An 18,189-nucleotide genomic window follows, 5' to 3' on the forward strand; every position below is an offset into this window, starting at 1 on the left:
AAGTAATTATTATAACTAAGTTTGAAAGAAATGATTTAGAAACTTTGAGATTTCAAGACAAGCAAACCTGTAAGACAGATGGACAGAAGCCACACCATAATACATCAATTACTTCCACACATACATAAATGTAAATTTTGAAGGGCATATCAAATTTTGATTCCATGTTAATCAAATATGATTGATGACAGAATATGGCAGGGTGCAAGTCACAAACTTATCAACATGTACACGCTTGTAAAGTAAGTAACTTTCTACAATACCATATTGATGACCTTTACAAGTTACAAGTGTCAAGTAAAGTTTAAAGGTAGAGGTATTGTTAAGTAAAATGCTAATTCTTCCACAAATCATATTACAAGCTGCATTTAGAGCTATATTAATAACAAGCTAGGTCCCCATTAGTAACATGTCAGGTCTTCATTAGTAACATGTCAGGTCTCCATTAGTAACAGGCTAGGTCTTCATTAGTAACATGTCAGGTCTCCATTAGTAACATGCTAGGTCTTCATTAGTAACATGTCAGGTCTCCATTAGTAACAGGCTAGGTCTTCATTAGTAACATGTCAGGTCTCCATTAGTAACAGGCTAGGTCTTCATTAGTAACATGTCAGGTCTCCATTAGTAACAGGCTAGGTCTTCATTAGTAACATGTCAGGTCTCCATTAGTAACAGGCTAGGACTTCTTTAGTTACAGGTAATGTCTGCACAAGTAACAGGTTGGGTCTGCATTATAAGATTGAATTAGCATTAGGAACAAGATAATTTTTCTTTGATAACAGACTGGGTATGTTTTAGTTACAGATTAGATCTGTATTAGTAACAGATTAGTTCTATATTAGTTACGGAGAAGGTCTGCATTGAAACACGTTAGGTCTGTATTCGTTACGGATAAGGTCTGCATTGAAACACATTAGGTCTATATTAGTTACGGATTAGGTCTGCATTGAAACACATTAGGTCTATATTAGTTACGGATAAGGTCTGCATGGAAACACGTTAGGTCTGTATTAGTTACGGATAAGGTCTGCATTGAAACACGTTAGGTCTATATTAGTTACGGGTAAGGTCTGCATTGAAACACATTAGGTCTATATTAGTTACGGATAAGGTCTGCATTGGTTGCATAAGGTCTGCATTAAAACACGTTAGGTCTGTATTAGTTACGGATAAGGTCTGCATTGAAACACGTTAGGTCTATATTAGTTACGGGTAAGGTCTGCATTGAAACACGTTAGGTCTATATTAGTTACGGGTAAGGTCTGCATTGAAACACGTTAGGTCTGTATTAGTTACGGAGAAGGTCTGCATTGAAACACGTTAGGTCTGTATTAGTTACGGAGAAGGTCTGCATTGAAACACGTTAGGTATATATTAGTTACGGAGAAGGTCTGCATTGAAACACGTTAGGTATATATTAGTTACGGAGAAGGTCTGCATTGAAACACGTTAGGTATATATTAGTTACGAATAAAGTCTGCACTGAAACACGATAGGTCTATATTAGTTACCGTGAAGGTCTGCATTGATATCAGGTTAGGTCTATTTTAGTAGCAGACAAGGAAACTGAAAACCCCGGTGATCTGGCAGCAAAACATCCATACCATTAGATGTTCGAAAAAGGATTTGGGCCCCATTCTGTCTCAGCATTGTGAAAATAATATATATTAAGGAGATACAAAAAAAAACTTGGACAAGTTTAATGTCCCTGTCGCCCTTGCCGATACGACTATGCAATCTTCGCCACCGTAGCCTGCTTCCAGGCCGAGGGACAGTGACAGTGCCATTCGTTAATCAGCTGGATCGCCTAAACGTGAAATACATCTTTGAAAAATCAACGCTGTTAAGAAGTTGTGTGAAACATAGTCTACAACGCTTCAACGTTTAGAATTAATAAACTGCAGAGGGGAATGTCAGGGATCGAGATCCCAAATGTCCTTTGTCATTGTCTGCACCATCCCAAATTAAAGGAACTTTTAATTTTCATTTAACCCCTTTCATGTCCCTCTGAACTATTAGAAATAGTCAAAATATACTGATATTCGTACCAATGAGGAAAATATTAAGAGTTTACTAATTGGTAATTTGTAGTTACATGTAAATGGCTTTTACAACCTGCCAGGTGATCGTCGTTATGGACAATTCGGTACTGTGTATTACCATACCATGAATACTATTGCACCACATAAATTGTACATGCCTTAACAAAAAGGTTTTTTTTTTTCATTTCTGATATGCTGTTTTGAACATTATATTTCCCGTGCGTCATAAGCTACCCTAACCGCGCACATTCTATTACGGATCTAGCTTTATCCGTTCATGTAAATCAGTCAGTATAAGCTTCTTTTTTACATTATGTTTTTTGCTTTTGTGCAGAAATTTTGGAAAATTTAAAGATAAAGTATACTTTCTCTGGAACCCAATGCTTCAAATGTATATGTATGTTGTACCAAGAAAGTCTAAAGGGCCTGAGCATTTCCTCAAAAAATATTTTCAAAAAATACAATAATAGATAACGTCTAGTCATATCTAAAAACGATTTAAACAATCGAGTAATCATTGAGTCGGAGCATGGAAAACTGTGGAGCAAGAGGAGGGTGGGTGTATTTTTGTTCGTAAGATGTTTTTAGATTTATCTCCCCTTCATGGAATGACGTCCGGTCAAGTGACGTCATTCAATATTGTTTGTGACGTCATTTACCGGGAGACGTTCAACGACACGATAAACAATATAAATGGCGTCCGAAACACCCTGAAGATGCCCTAAACCATGGACAAAAACAAAACAGGGCTTCCAATATGATAGAAAGACTCCGACGAAAGAGTTCTAGTGCAGAAAGAAGTGTGAGCGATGCTCGAAAGAAATGGGGGAAGGCCATATCGACAGTAAGCACATCCGTTTTGCCACATTGATATAGTCAGAAGTGCTTGTAATCGAAACGTGTTTTCGTATATATTTTTCCAGAAGGATTTTGTTCCAGAGCTTGTTCATGTTATAATCCATTCTTTGTAAAAAGATCTACACTATTTATACGCCCGCATTCTATATTACCAATGTTGTATATACAATGTACATTTAATAGCATAAATAATGGACGCAGGCTTCACAGCCTCTATGTCCATATCATGTATATTACAAAGCATAATAAAAACAAATTTCAATTCCAATGTAACGGCTACAAGAACATACATGTTAATGTTCATATGTGAAACAGTTATTTTTCCAATGTTCATAATTTCATATTTAATAACAGATTCCGCATTGACAACAGTTTGTGGTAAGTTATTCAATAAATCGATTACTCGTTGACTGAAAAAAATGCTTCCTTCCATCAAGACGACATCGTTGTTTGAAGATTTTCTTATCATGACCTCTGGTTAAACTTGACAATTTGGAAGAAGTTTCTTGTTACTCTACTTTCATATATGTTATTTACTATCTTTAAACCGTTTATCATGTCTCCTCCTTATCCTACGATTTTTAATTCGGTAAGACGCCAACGTGTCCACTAAAAAAGTTACACGATGCCCACGATTGCAACATTATTTAGTGATAATTTGTTTTTTTTTCTTGTTGCAGGTGCGTCGAGGATCCGCTGCAGTAAGTGCTGTATGTCCTTTTTATATATATATGTATATGTATATATATACAGTGACATGCAATAAGTCTTGCCCATTTTGTTTTATTTAATGATGCATTAAATTTTATCAATGAATTTCCTTAACTTCGTTTAGGGATGGATTTTGCCGATACTTGGCTGTTTTGTACAGTTACATCCATATTTTCTTTCATAATATTCATTTAATGTTCCATTGTTTATTTCGGGAGTAATGAAAAATTATCTGCACTGCAAATTTCCATGAGGCGCCATTTTCCTATATAGCTTACCAAAATGACGTCAAAATGGCATTCCGAAAATCGCATGTTGTAAATAAGACATTATTTCATACACAACGGAAAACAACAGAAATAACATGAGATGAAACAGGAAACAATGCTCAAGAAATGTATAAAATTTCATTAAAAATTATCCAAGAAGGTAACCAGGAAAATTAATTGAAAAGGTCAGAATTACAAAGAATATATAGTAAAATAAATAATAAAAAAAATAAACGTGAAAGACTTATGACACGTCACTGTAGTTTCTTCAAATTGATTTTGCAATTTAAGGAGATGTTCCGTATTATCGCGGTAGTTGATTTTCGGCTCTGTTAAAATGCAAAAATAATTATCGTGATTCTAACTAGTTAACAACAGTATAATGTACGGACTGTCCATCTTCCCAAAAGAAATGGTGAATAATGCGATAATATGGAACCCGCTATGATTTGAGAACAACATGTCACACCATCAACTCGAATTCGTTGTGTGTTGAACGTTTTTTATTAATACCCCTGATTTAGGATTACAACCACATCACTACACCGACCGTCGGGTCGTGTAAGTCACATTACTGTAGCTCTATGTGGTGTCTGGACTCCCGAGGACGTCCAGAGCGACGTGGCTAGTCTGTGATTCTGCCCAGCACTCAGGGGTATCCCTAGTTTTATTACCCTACACACTCACTCTTGCACGACTTCCTCACCTGTCACACCTGGACATGTACACGTCTCAAGAAAACACCATATAAGGACAAGCACTGACACTACCTAACAGGTAACACCAAATAAGGACATACACGTAAATGCACGGACAGTAACGAATACAGATTAAACAGGACGTTATAGACACTGTGACAAACACATACGTACATTTTGTACATTTGTACAATCGTCATTTAGTCACACGCCAACATACCAAAGGCGATGTGTTAGACAAGATATTATAAATGTACCTCGATAAACATTGACTACAACAACAAATGTGGGATTATCTCCCCCTTCTCGCAGAACTGAAGCGTGACACTTTTTTCGCAATGTGCTGATTCTGTCTCCAAGGTCAGTACAAAAAAACAATTTATTATCAGGCGAATACTAAGTTGAAATAATCGTTGAGAAAATGTTCATAATTTTCACAACGATTGCCTAGTAATAAGGAATAATTACCAGTATCTATGTACGGAAAATCCCAAAACGTATGTTACAAGTGTAATGTTCGTAGAACGTATTGGGGTAAATGGGCCAAAAGACTCCTCTTTCATGTAGACTTGTACAAATGCAAAAAAATATATATATGTGACAGGCATATCAAGTGCTTATTATTGTATACAAGGAAGACACATCGTGATTAAATTTAAAATGCATATGTACACGTACATCTATGTCCGACTGTTGAGTGTACAAAAAGGGTGTGTTACCCTGAGTCCGATTGTCGGGTGTACATAAAAGGGCGTGTCACCCTGAGTCCGACTGTCGGGTGTACCTAAAAGGGCGTGTCACCCTGAGTCCGACTGTCGGGTGTACATAAAAGGGTGTGTTACCCTGTGTCCGACTGTTGCGTGTACAAAAAGGGTGTGTTACCCTGAGTCCGACTGTCGGGTGTACATAAAAGGGCGTGTCACCCTGGGTCCGACTGTCGGATGTACAAAAAAGGGCGTGTTACCCTGGGCCCAACTGTCGGGTGTAAATAAAATAGCGTGTTACTCTGGGCCCGACTGTCGGATGTACAAAAAGGGCGTGTTACCATGTGTCCGACTGTCGCGTGTACATAAAAAGGGCGTGTTATCCTGTATTTGACCTTTGATTGTGTACGTACATGACCCGTTACCCTGGGTCCAACTGTTGATTGTACACGTACAGGACGTTTTACCCTGTATTCGACCTTTGATTGTACGCGTACAGAACGAGTTATCCTTGGTGCCCGACTGTCGCGTGTACATGAAAAGGGTGTTACCCCGGGCCCGACTGTTGATTGTGTACGTACAGGACGTGTTATCTTCTTTTCGGCCTTTGATTCTACGCGTATAGAACGTGTTGCCTTAGTTCTGGCTTTCGATTGTCTGCAATTTCAAAATGTTGCTTAATTTTTTTATTAATTCATAAATCATTGTTTGGTTTTTAGGCCCGCCGGGAGAGTACTGCCGTCACCGACCCCTTTCTGGAGAGATTTACTGTCACAGGTCGGGCATCTTTGGATGAATTCGTTGAGCATTACTTCACAGACATATTCACAGCTCAGTAAGTATAGACGTATTGACTGATAAACAGGAACTCGTCTGTTTATATCATGCTGTCATGCGTTTCGTTATGTATCTTATGAAGTAGATTAATATCGTAAGGCGAAGACTGACATTTTCTTGTGAAGATTTACAACTTCTATCAATATCTGTATCTTACAATGAAAATAAATATCTTACAATGGAGATTTGTGTCTTACGACGAAGATTTATTTCTCAACGTTAAGATTTATATTTTATGATGAAGATTTGTATCTTACACTGAATATTTACTGGATACGATGTATCTTACGGTGAATATTTAGATCTGACAGTGAAGATTTAGATCTTACGGTGAATATCTGACAGTGAAGATTTAGATCTTACGGTGAATATATGTTACGGTGAATATTTATATGTTACGGTGAATATTTAGATCTGACAGTGAAGATTCAGATCTTACGGTGAATATTTATATGTTACGGTGAAGATTTAGATCTTACGGTGAATATTTATATGTTACGGTGAAGATTTAGATCTGACAGTGAAGATTTAGATCTTACGGTGAATATTTATATGTTACGGTGAATATTTAGATCTCACGGTGAATATTTATATGGTACGGTGAATATTTAGATCTGACAGTGAAGAATATTTACGGTGAATATCTGACAGTGAATATTTATATGTTACGGTGAATATTTAGATCTGACAGTGAAGATTTAGATCTTACGGTGAATATTTATATGTTACGGTGAAGATTTAGATCTTACGGTGAATATTTATATGTTACGGTGAAGATTTAGATCTTACAGTGAATATTTATATGGTACGGTGAATATTTAGATCTGACAGTGAAGATTTAGATCTTACGGTGAATATTTATATGTTACGGTGAAGATTTAGATCTTACGGTGAATATTTATATGGTACGGTGAATATTTAGATCTGACAGTGAAGATTTAGATCTTACGGTGAATATCTGACAGTGAAGATTTAGATCGGTGAATATTTATATGTTACGGTGAATATTTATATGTTACGGTGAATATTTAGATCTGACAGTGAATATTTATATGGTACGGTGAATATTTAGATCTGACAGTGAAGATTTAGATCTTACGGTGAATATTTATATGTTACGGTGAATATTTATATGTTACGGTGAATATTTAGATCTGACAGTGAATATTTATATGTTACGGTGAAGATTTAGATCTGACAGTGAATATTTATATGTTACGGTGAATATTTATATCTCACGGTGAATATTTATATGTTACGGTGAATATTTAGATCTGACAGTGAAGATTTATATGTTACGGTGAATATTTATATGTTACTGTGAATATTTATATCTCACGGTGAATATTTATATGTTACGGTGAATATTTAGATCTGACAGTGAAGATTTATATGTTACGGTGAATATTTATATGTTACGGTGAATATTTATATCTCACGGTGAATATTTATATGTTACGGTGAATATTTATATCTGACAGTGAATATTTAGATCTGACAGTGAAGATTTATATGTTACGGTGAATATTTATATGTTACTGTGAATATTTATATCTCACGGTGAATATTTATATGTTACGGTGAATATTTAGATCTGACAGTGAAGATTTATATGTTACGGTGAATATTTATATGTTACGGTGAATATTTATATCTCACGGTGAATATTTATATGTTACGGTGAATATTTAGATCTGACAGTGAAGATTTATATGTTACGGTGAATATTTATATGTTACGGTGAATATTTATATCTCACGGTGAATATTTATATGTTACGGTGAATATTTATATCTGACAGTGAATATTTATATGTTACGGTGAATATTTATATGTTACGGTGAATATTTATATCTCACGGTGAATATTTATATGTTACGGTGAATATTTAGATCTGACAGTGAAGATTTATATGTTACGGTGAATATTTATATGTTACGGTGAATATTTAGATCTGACAGTGAAGATTTATATGTTACGGTGAATATTTATATGTTACGGTGAATATTTAGATCTCACGGTGAATATTTATATGTTACGGTGAATATTTAGATCTGACAGTGAAGATTTATATGTTACGGTGAATATTTATATGTTACGGTGAATATTTATATGTTACGATGAATATTTATATCTCACGGTGAATATTTATATGTTACGGTGAATATTTATATCTCACGGTGAATATTTATATGTTACGGTGAATATTTAAATCTGACAGTGAAGATTTATATGTTACGGTGAATATTTATATGTTACGGTGAATATTTAGATCTCACGGTGAATATTTATATGTTACGGTGAATATTTAGATCTGACAGTGAAGATTTAGATCTTACGGTGAATATTTAGATCTGACAGTGAAGATTTATATGTTACGGTGAATATTTAGATCTGACAGTGAAGATTTAGATCTCACGGTGAATATTTAGATCTGACAGTGAAGATTTATATGTTACGGTGAATATTTATATGTTACGGTGAATATTTATATGTTACGGTGAAGATTTAGATCTGACAGTGAAGATACAGAAGTGTATTTTGAAAGTTGCATGCTTTTCGGGGTCAAGTGATTTAAAATGTGTGAAACTCATGTAAACATATTTATCTACATAATCAAGAGGCGCGAAGTCTGATATTCGGTTAGAGACATACTGAAGTATGGAGTTACCGGGTTTATTTAAACGAATGACATTGCCCCACTTTCTAGGTAAAGATCCATACAGTGGCATGATATTCCAACTGGTACATGTTTTAGAGCTTTGTGAATTACCTAATCACATGAACAGAATTATAAAACCATTTTCAAAACCATATACGGTATATCAAAATGTTGATTAAAATAGCATATCATTCGAACAAACTTGGTAAAGATTTAATAACCAGAAGTATCTCATTTTGATATTACAGTAATGAATACTTAGAATTCAGATCTATATATCTATGGGCGTCTTCTTATTTAAATATACTATTGATTGATGTATAGCTATTGTCAAGTAAAACCCTTCATTTTCAGATTCTGGAAGGAGTTGGTGATCAACCCGGCTAACCCCTCTTACTACTACCTCTCACTGCTGGTGACGTGCGCGATCCTCTATAATCTCATCTTCGTCATTCTCAGGGGCACGTTTTACGAGACCAACAACGCCAGTATGATGAAAATCTGGATGCCTCTCGACTACTTCTGTGACTCTCTCTACATTCTGGACATGTTTTTCATGAGTCGAATAGGTAATATACACACAAAGTCTGTGTTCAGAAATGTAATGTTCGTTTGTTTGTTTGTTTTTTACATACAGAATATATTGTTGACGTGTTTGTAGGTCAAACATCTAACAAAAATATCTGTCAACTAGAAAAGGTACAGTAGTCCACACATGGAAAAACGGACTTTTTTTTATTATTCAAGTAGAATGTACATGCATGTCTGACAAATATACAAAGTATGCAACGCACGTTCATGTAGAATACATATTTTAGGAGCCTTTCAAAATTTAATGCAAGCACATACTATAAGTTACATATCAGACATATAATTCATGCACATCGCAATCTAAATAAAATCAGTTCTCCCTTTTCTCTTCGTAAACTCGTTATACGGTCAGAGAATATATAGATATAGAACTGACAAAAATGTAACGCAGGTATACAATTGCATGTAACCGGAAAAAATCACACGCGCATGTGTATGCATGTCGGATATGTAATGCAGGTGCATGTTAAATATAAATCCTCTTTTGCGTTTTCAGAAACCACCATCTTATTATATTACAAACATTTTTGTTTCATTCTCAGGGTATTTGGAACAAGGTCTACTGGTGAGGAAAGTGGACTCTCTCTCTAAGAGATACCTTCTATCGTTCCTGTTTATAATTGACCTACTAGCTATCTTGCCACTGGAGTTTCTTTACTTTGTGGTCGGTTACAACGCTATGTTACGACTGAACAGAGTTCTAAAGTTATGGAGAATGAGAGATTTCTTCAGACTGGCCGAGACTCATACCAACTCTCCCAACATGTTCCGAGTAGCCAACCTCATTCTGATGATCCTCGTCATTATTCACTGGAATGCATGCGGTTATTTCGCGCTCAGTCGGTTTTTCGGTTTCGGTACAGATGAATGGGTTTACCCTGATCCAAACACCGGAGACCATGACCAGTTTATCAAGCAATATGTCTATAGTTTCTACTGGTCAGTTTTGACCCTGACGACTATAGGAGATACCCCTGTACCAGAGAGGACAGCTTCTTATATGTATTGTATCGGTTGTAGTCTTGCTGGTGTATTGATTTTTGCTACCATTTTTGGAAATGTCGGTGCCATGATAAACGAAATGAACGCCCAGCGTACGAATTTTCAGCATAAAGTAGACGCAGTAAAAAGATACATGGAGATAAGGAAAGTTGGTGGCGAGCTTCAGGAGCGAGTTGTCAAGTGGTTTGATTACACATGGAATAACAAACAGTCAGTAGATGACAGACAAGCCCTGGAATTTCTACCGGAAAAACTGAGAGCGGAAATATCTATACACGTGCATTTAGATACTCTTCGAAGGGTGGCCATATTTAAGGATTGTGAACCGGGATTACTTGTAGAGCTTGTATTGAAACTCCGACTACAAGTTTTCAGTCCGGGCGATTACATATGTCGTAAGGGAGATATTGGTAAAGAAATGTACATTGTAAAACGTGGGAAATTGCAAGTTGTCTCGGAGGATGGAAAAACTGTGTTTGTGACACTTAGCGATGGTGCTGTATTTGGCGAAGTTAGTATTCTAAATCTAGCCGGAAACAAAACCGGAAATAGACGAACAGCTGGTGTCAGAAGCATGGGTTACTCAGACCTGTTCTGTCTTTCTAAGAACGATCTTTGGGAGGCTCTTCAAGAGTATCCCGAAGCTAAACAACTTCTTAGTGAGAGAGGAAAACAAATTCTACGGAAAGATAACCTTTTGGACGAAGAGGCAGCAAGGCGAGAGGAAAGGCGGCGGCAAAACCTCGACAAAAAGATTGAGCTTATTGCGGACTCGCTTGATGACCTAAAAAATGACGTCAACGCTCTCATGGATCGGATCAATAAAAAGGCAAGAGATAAGGCGAAGACAGAGGAAATGGTCATCGAAATGCTGAAAGTAAAGGAAAGCGGTTCATCACAAAAACAAGAGACAAAACCGCCTTCAGCTAAAGATACAGAAACTAGACCTTCGGTGGAAAAGAAAGAAAGCAAACCTTCCTCGGCGGGAAAGAAAGAAATTAAACTTTCTTCAGCGGGAAAAAATGAAAGTAAACCTTCTTCAGCGGAAAAGAAAGAAAGTAAACCTTCTTTAGCGGAAAAGAAAGAAACCATCGCATCTGATAAGAAGGATTAAACCAAATCTACAACTGAAAACTAAAGATGTAGGTCTTCCGTTTGCACATACAATAGATGATCACTTTTCAAACAAAAAATAAGCTTGCTTGGTGGGAAATGATACAAAAATTGGCCAAATGCATTTTGAATAATGTCGCGGAATGTAAGGACGGGAAACGGGAGATGCGATCACATATATACTCAAGAGTATATTGCATGGCATTGTTATTTATATACATACATATTGAAAAGATTTTCAGTGTCTATCTTACGAATACATCGAATACACGGTTCTGTTAATTAACACTATGAGTTAATTAGGTATCGATAATGATGTCAGGGTTAGATTTTGTTTAATTGCTTTTTTTGTTCCTTTTATGTAACTATCATGTGAATCATTGAAAACATGTCAAATTTGTTGAAATCCAATGTTCTTTGTATGAATATGTTCACTGTAATATGTGTTGTGTTGACGCCGTGTATATATATTACACATACGTTGTATTGCTTTTGTATTTTATAATGCTGTTCGAATATGTACGAGGTATTTCTGTGATGAAATTAAACATGCATCATATGTACAGCTATTTCCATTTTTCTGTCGCTTGAGACGTTTAAAAATAAGGCTATTTTATGTATGGTATATGAACATACAATGTCCCTGAAAATAGACTAGATTAATGTAGTAAAATTAATTTGTCATACACGTTTTCACAAAGAGACAGCTATAAAGAGACAGCTATAATACGAGAGAGAGAGAGGAGAGAGAGAGGAGAGAGAGAGAGAGAGAGAGAGAGAGAGAGAGAGAGAGAGAGAGAGAGAGAGAGAGAGAGAGAGAGAGAGAGAGAGAGAGAGAGAGAGAGAGAGAGAGAGAGAGAGAGAGAGAGAGAGAGAGAGAGAGAGAGAGAGAGAGAGAGAGAATGATATGAAAGAATATGTATGGGGCAGAACTTATGATAAAATTGACCTTATATTTTAAGGCTTTGGGAAAAATACACCTAAACAAAACAAACACAAAGCTAAAAAATACTATGTAACAGCTAGTTTTTCTCACATTAGCTTTGAAAATATCAAGCTATAACCTGTTTTTACATAAACTTTGACATAACTTTCTATAGTCTGTTCCACAATTAGTAAACAAATCTATGTTTACAAGTGTTTATGAAATTGCTTGTCACTTGGATGTATTTTTGGAAACTGATTTGAGTGAATCTATAAAACCCTTAACATTTATCATGTTTAGTCCGCCATCAACGTAGTCCTGAATAACAATATCACTTTTAACTTAATCTCTTCTACTATTCCATACACATCCAAACACTGTAGTAAACTGAGAGAGAAATGTTTCATTTGGATTTGGTAGTGAGATAAACAACTGATTGAACTCTAAAATTAGTAACGATTTAATGATGCTGATTTTACCAATTAGAGTCAATATTAATCTATTCCGTGTTCTGACGAGTTTATTCTGTTTCATCACTTCATGCATACTATGCCTATCAATATTGAACAGGAAGTAAACATTAAGATACCGGAAGTAGCATAGTAGATATTGGAGGTAAAATACTGTGATGAATTCCGGAATTGTACTTTTCTAACGAGTAGCATAAAGACAACACACAAGAGTACAAACACTATATATCAAAGCAAAATGTCCAAATCGAAAGAAGAATATTGAAAAACGAATCTGCATATATACACACCGGAATAAAAGAAATTTAAATCCCAAAAAGTTATACCAGTCACTGCTGCTAAATTTCCAGAGAATTGACACAACACGCACGCACGCACGCACACATCCACCCACTTACCCAATCATCCATCCACACACACACACACACACCACCACCACCACCACCACCACCACCACCACCACCACCACCACCACCACCACCATCCCCCCACACACACGCGAACGCACGCACGCACACACACACAAACTATTTCAAACTGAAAAATATCGAGTAAACCAGGAATGATTGCTGACGGCACCCTCGTGCTAAGACCGTTATCGACCATGACTGTTAAATTACATAAAAGACTATATGCGTGTTTGATTTCGGCCAAGCATTGTAATACTTAAAATAGGCGCTTCACAAAATTATAACACTCTCCGATAGAAATTGATAAGGATTATCATTGGGACCTTTCGGAGCCTCGTTTTAACCGGTCGTTCTGATATTATTTCTTACTATGTATAATTATGTAATTAGACAAACCTGATTTGCCACCGATGTTTCAAGTCTTACTTTGTAAAATGACCCCTTGTTTCACGCTATACGCGTGACAGGGCGAAATAAATGAATTTGGATTGATCTGAATGCGTAAGGACATTGTTTAAACCCTCCGAACGATAATGATATGAATTAGTGTTATTTTAATGTTTTGACCTTGTTAATTAAATGGTTACGCAAACTTTCAAATATCATAATTAACAGAAATTACACAATTTTTAACAGATCTTTAAATGTTATAATGCTTGTTATCAGTTATGAAATGAATATCTTACAATTTGGTCTCTTTAGGATTACTCCGTCAAAACTGAAATTTGCAAGGATAAGTTACATTTTTCTAAGCTTCGAACGAAGTTGAAATCTTTCACATGCACTCATATGTTCCAGAGAGCAGCTCAAAATTATTTCGGCACGGAAACATCGTCTGAGATGGGACTCCACAAACAAGAAAATGCCATGACACAGGAATCGATTGCATTCTCAAGTTTGTTAAAATGACGAACAAAAAAAGCCACAAATACGCAGAAACTATGATCTTAATATAAGTATTTTATTTACTTCCAATATGCAGAAGGGCATCAATCACGTCTCCTTTATTCCTCAGCGCGCGAATAGCCTCGTTTCTGTCTACGTGAAGTTGTGACATCATAATATCAATGTCTCTCTTATCCAATCCATCTTCGTTCTCCGCACGCTCCCCGATCACCTGGAACACTGCCTTAGGGCGAATAACTGAACGGATGTTGTCTGACGTCATCACCTTGCCCTTGTGTATCGTCTTGAGTTTGTCAAGAGGGATAGTCATCTCGCTAGCAATGACCTTCACGACGTCCTCGCCTGACCAGGTATTTTGTATAACAATTGTCCGTTTATCGTTGTTTCCCTTGACAACAATCTGTTCGTGAGGTTGACTAAGGTCGGGTGTCGGCGCGTCACTCATATAAACATTGTTATTTAGGTACATCCTGGAACCGGAAGTGCCGTCTGCCGAAGAATAGGCTGAGGCATCTGTGTGTGTCTGCTCCTCCCTATTTACTTTGTGCAAGGCTTTTTGGAAGTTTACCGGTGGGCTATAGGGCAATGTGTTGCTCTCTAAAATAGGATGAAAAATATTGTAAAATTATCATTTTGATTTGATCGAGATGAAGACTGATGGAGCGAAGATAACTGGTAGCCATAACTGTTTTATTTCATTTCGGTATCAACACCAGCTGGGCACAGAATGCTCACGGTATGATCCCGTGTCTATTAAGTAACATCTCATTCCACAATATTTTCCACAGTATCGTTTTAGATAGAACAACGTAATTGCTCTCTCGCATCGGAAAATATAAAGTGACAAGTGCCTTTGGCAAAAATAATGTAAAATTGTGTCATTAACGCACTTATCCGGTAATAAGCCTATATTTGATAATAAGCCCACTTGTGTCTATAGCAGTTCAGATCCCAGTCATAAGCCCACTCCTGTTTTCAGTAAAATAAAGCGTCTTGACGATATGGGTTTATTACAAAATACATCTGTAACCCTGGTAAAATATATGGGCGCCCATGTAAGGGCCCGGGAAGAGTACTCAGCCATGCAACACCAGCATCGCTGTAGCCCCTGAAAACTCGAGTTATTTCCTGGAGGGGGAGTATGTAACCCTGGTAAAATACATGGGCGCCTCCACTAGGAATCGAACCCGGGATCCCTGGCTTACTAGTCTGACGCTCAACCACTCGGCTAGGGAGAACTTCTCTTTAGCTCGACTTGTTGAGGCTCAGACTTGTTAGCCAGGGGTCCTGGGTTCGATTCTTAGCGGAGGCATTGAAATAAATAATGACCTCTGTTACACATTCATGTGAGGCATTGAGATCTAAACAAATGTATTCATAGAAATATATTTATAAATAACAGAACAGTGATAAGACTATTACCATCCGTGAAAATCGTGCCATCGTGTCTATATTGTTTTGGTGTGTCAGTTGTTGAAGACCCGTCCGCTATGGAACTTGTCCGATGTCTCTCTTCCTCCGTCTGCCGGATACAAGAGTACTTGTGTGTGACCCAGTCACGTAACTGACATGACCTGGAACTGGACAATAAGAAGCAATATAACTGTGTTGCGTGTTCGTTAGACCTCAAATATTGTAATCAGCAATTAGGCAAAACACGAGTAGTTACATGAATACAGGTTCCGCAATGATGAAACATAGTTGCACAATATATATTTGTATCTTCGTGTTTATCACGTACAATCACGGTATAAATCATAAATATATTTATATATATATATACATGCATATGAGATCTACTTTAAGTAAAAAAAAAAAAAAAAAACATTCGTTTGACTGATCTTCAAAGGTAGGTACAACAAGTATAATGTACGTCACCTGATAGATAAAATGAAAGCCTCTGTGTTTTGACGGCAACAAATTAGAGAAAATATGAGGGCTTTATTCTGACGGAGCCTATCATTAAAAACAGCCTTCCAGAGTGAGCGAAGAGTATAACTTATAAGAAGACAATACTAAAATTTGAAATGACGAGATAAAATGAAAACATGCTACTCTGTCTATAACATGTGACTACCATATCAGAAGTATTCCTCTTTATTTATTTGTTTATTTATTTATTTACTTATTTATTCAGAGAGCCATTGGCTCTCTTAACCATTTTATAAAAGTGATTTTCGTCGATACTAAATTTGAATATATACACGGGACATGTAACTAAGTTTAAATGTAGAGACTTATACAAAGCGGCGATGACTTTATAACATTTGTCAGACAGACATCACAATAATTACTCCATGAACATATTGGAGAAAACAAAGTTGGAGAACCAACACTCTTGAAGTCTTAGATTGCGGTATGGTTCTTAGATGGATACCACAGGGTATTCAATAGAGATCCTTAGAATATGTAAACATGAAACAGTAAAGGAAGGATATTCAACATCCAGGAAATCTTGTATCTGTTTATTCTTAAGAATAAACCTCCATGAACATATTGTGATCTGAACACTGGAGCTATATACTACCTGGATTGTCCTGTACAGTCTACATGTAAATTCATGAACATGTCATTATTGACATATTCAAATATTTCCAACACGCACTCTAGATAATTGTTTATGCTAAGAAGCTCTGGTAAAGACGTGTATGCATGTGCCTGTACGAATTTTGTGAAATAACCCGTTGAAAGTTATCCCGATGACAGAAAAGATAATTATGAATTATCATTGGTCGTGCAGTTGGGTGAATTTCATTTTATTTGTACAGTAGTGTTTATCCCTTTCTTATTTTATGAATGGTATGGTCATTTGACTGTATAGTATGTCACAATGGTGCGGTTACAAAAATACCATATCATAATATATCATATCATAATATGACGTTAAAGTAAACTATTTTTTGTCAAATTAAAAGTTAAATACAAGAGCGAGTCAACAGAATTTTAACATGTCAAAATTTGTTAGGTCACTCGGTCGAGGTAGAGAAAATGTCCTTCCGTCAAAACGGGTGACATTCTTTTAATAATCTATGAAATAATGATGATGATATACCAGTATAACACATTACGACACCTCGTGCACCTCTTCATCACGCGCTCCAGCCTGCCACATACTTTGCATGACGCGTTTGAGTCCATTATCATGTCAAATACAATATGTTGGTAAATGTAAGATGTGTCGGAACTTCACCTCGTCGTAGCAACCTTTGTTTGTGCTGTTGGAGTGGTCTCCCCTTCACACGTATTTCACTACCGCTCACCACAGACTTCCGCTTATATTTCTTTCTTTTATTTCGCATACGGCATTCATTCCAATAAACGTCCCGAGGGCGTGCAATTTTCGGAGGAAAAGGCGTTTGATAAAACACTAAATTCAGAAAGTAGTTAATTTAAAGTTATAGACAGAGTCTACAGCTATCATATCTGTGTAATGCTTCAAATATTGGTAAACAAATTAACAAATGTTTTGGCATTGATTTGAAAAATTGCTCCAGCATAAATATTGTTGTTATTTGTACTCATGGTGACCTGTACTTGTTTATGGAATGACAATTAGACATAGCATGTCAACGTCTGTCAGGAGATGCAGTAATTAGGTCATGACCTTGTGTTCTCTCATCGCTGGTATGTCATTATATAACATTAAAATGATATCAGTCTATAGCCATTCTGAACTCGTCATTACACCATCACCATATCGGGAACCAGAAAATAATTATTATATTTCGTTTCAACTTAAAGTTATCGTATATGTGCAAGAAAAAGAAAACATGCTGTGGCTAACATGATCTTTGTGGACAGAAAACGAGTGCGAGACTGGTATCAAAACAACGATAAATTTTAAAATCTTGCTAAAACATCTAAGTCTTGTAAAGGAGGTGGAAGGCCTCTTCGATATGAAAAAATTGATAAAAGAAATGGCTGACTGACAGACAAGAAGCCGGTAACCGGGTGTCTGGGAAAGTTTAAGCCTTTGAATCCCTACGTATGC

At 36.4% G+C, this 18,189-nt stretch overlaps 2 protein-coding genes across 2 annotated transcripts; one reads left to right on the plus strand and one right to left on the minus strand.

The window, feature by feature from the left end:
• The first annotated feature begins 2,799 nt into the window (after positions 1–2,799).
• On the plus strand, positions 2,800–11,488 carry LOC132558307 (cyclic nucleotide-gated channel rod photoreceptor subunit alpha-like). The gene is made up of 5 exons (XM_060222853.1): positions 2,800–2,886; positions 3,581–3,601; positions 6,002–6,117; positions 9,136–9,350; positions 9,915–11,488. Exons 1-5 carry the CDS (start codon positions 2,800–2,802, stop codon positions 11,486–11,488), a joined length of 2,013 nt encoding a protein of 670 aa, XP_060078836.1.
• Positions 11,489–14,239: 2,751 nt separating this feature from the next.
• Positions 14,240–17,374, minus strand: LOC132558350 (uncharacterized). The gene is made up of 3 exons (XM_060222897.1): positions 17,251–17,374; positions 15,621–15,778; positions 14,240–14,795 (listed from the first exon to the last, which is right to left on the minus strand). The coding sequence occupies exons 1-3, from the start codon at positions 17,340–17,342 to the stop codon at positions 14,254–14,256; spliced, it is 792 nt and encodes a 263-aa protein (XP_060078880.1). The 5' UTR covers positions 17,343–17,374; the 3' UTR covers positions 14,240–14,253.
• Positions 17,375–18,189: the final 815 nt, after the last annotated feature.

Source organism: Ylistrum balloti, unplaced genomic scaffold, assembly GCF_031769215.1.
Source record: "Ylistrum balloti isolate Yb309-2 unplaced genomic scaffold, AGI_CSIRO_Ybal_v1 Utg370780, whole genome shotgun sequence".
Classification (NCBI taxonomy): domain Eukaryota; kingdom Metazoa; phylum Mollusca; class Bivalvia; order Pectinida; family Pectinidae; genus Ylistrum; species Ylistrum balloti.

Excerpts from the sequence above, each read along its gene's own strand:
- LOC132558350 (XM_060222897.1), bottom strand. The coding sequence starts at position 17,342 with ATGATAATGGACTCAAACGCGTCATGCAAAGTATGTGGCAGGCTGGAG. Across the intron at positions 15,779-17,250 it reads TGTCGTAATGTGTTATACTG|TTCCAGGTCATGTCAGTTAC; the intron begins GTATATCATCAT and ends CTTATTGTCCAG. Across the intron at positions 14,796-15,620 it reads TGGCACGATTTTCACGGATG|AGAGCAACACATTGCCCTAT; the intron begins GTAATAGTCTTA and ends ATCCTATTTTAG.
- LOC132558307 (XM_060222853.1), top strand. The coding sequence starts at position 2,800 with ATGATAGAAAGACTCCGACGAAAGAGTTCTAGTGCAGAAAGAAGTGTG. Across the intron at positions 3,602-6,001 it reads TGCGTCGAGGATCCGCTGCA|GCCCGCCGGGAGAGTACTGC; the intron begins GTAAGTGCTGTA and ends TTTGGTTTTTAG. Across the intron at positions 9,351-9,914 it reads GTTTTTCATGAGTCGAATAG|GGTATTTGGAACAAGGTCTA; the intron begins GTAATATACACA and ends TTTCATTCTCAG.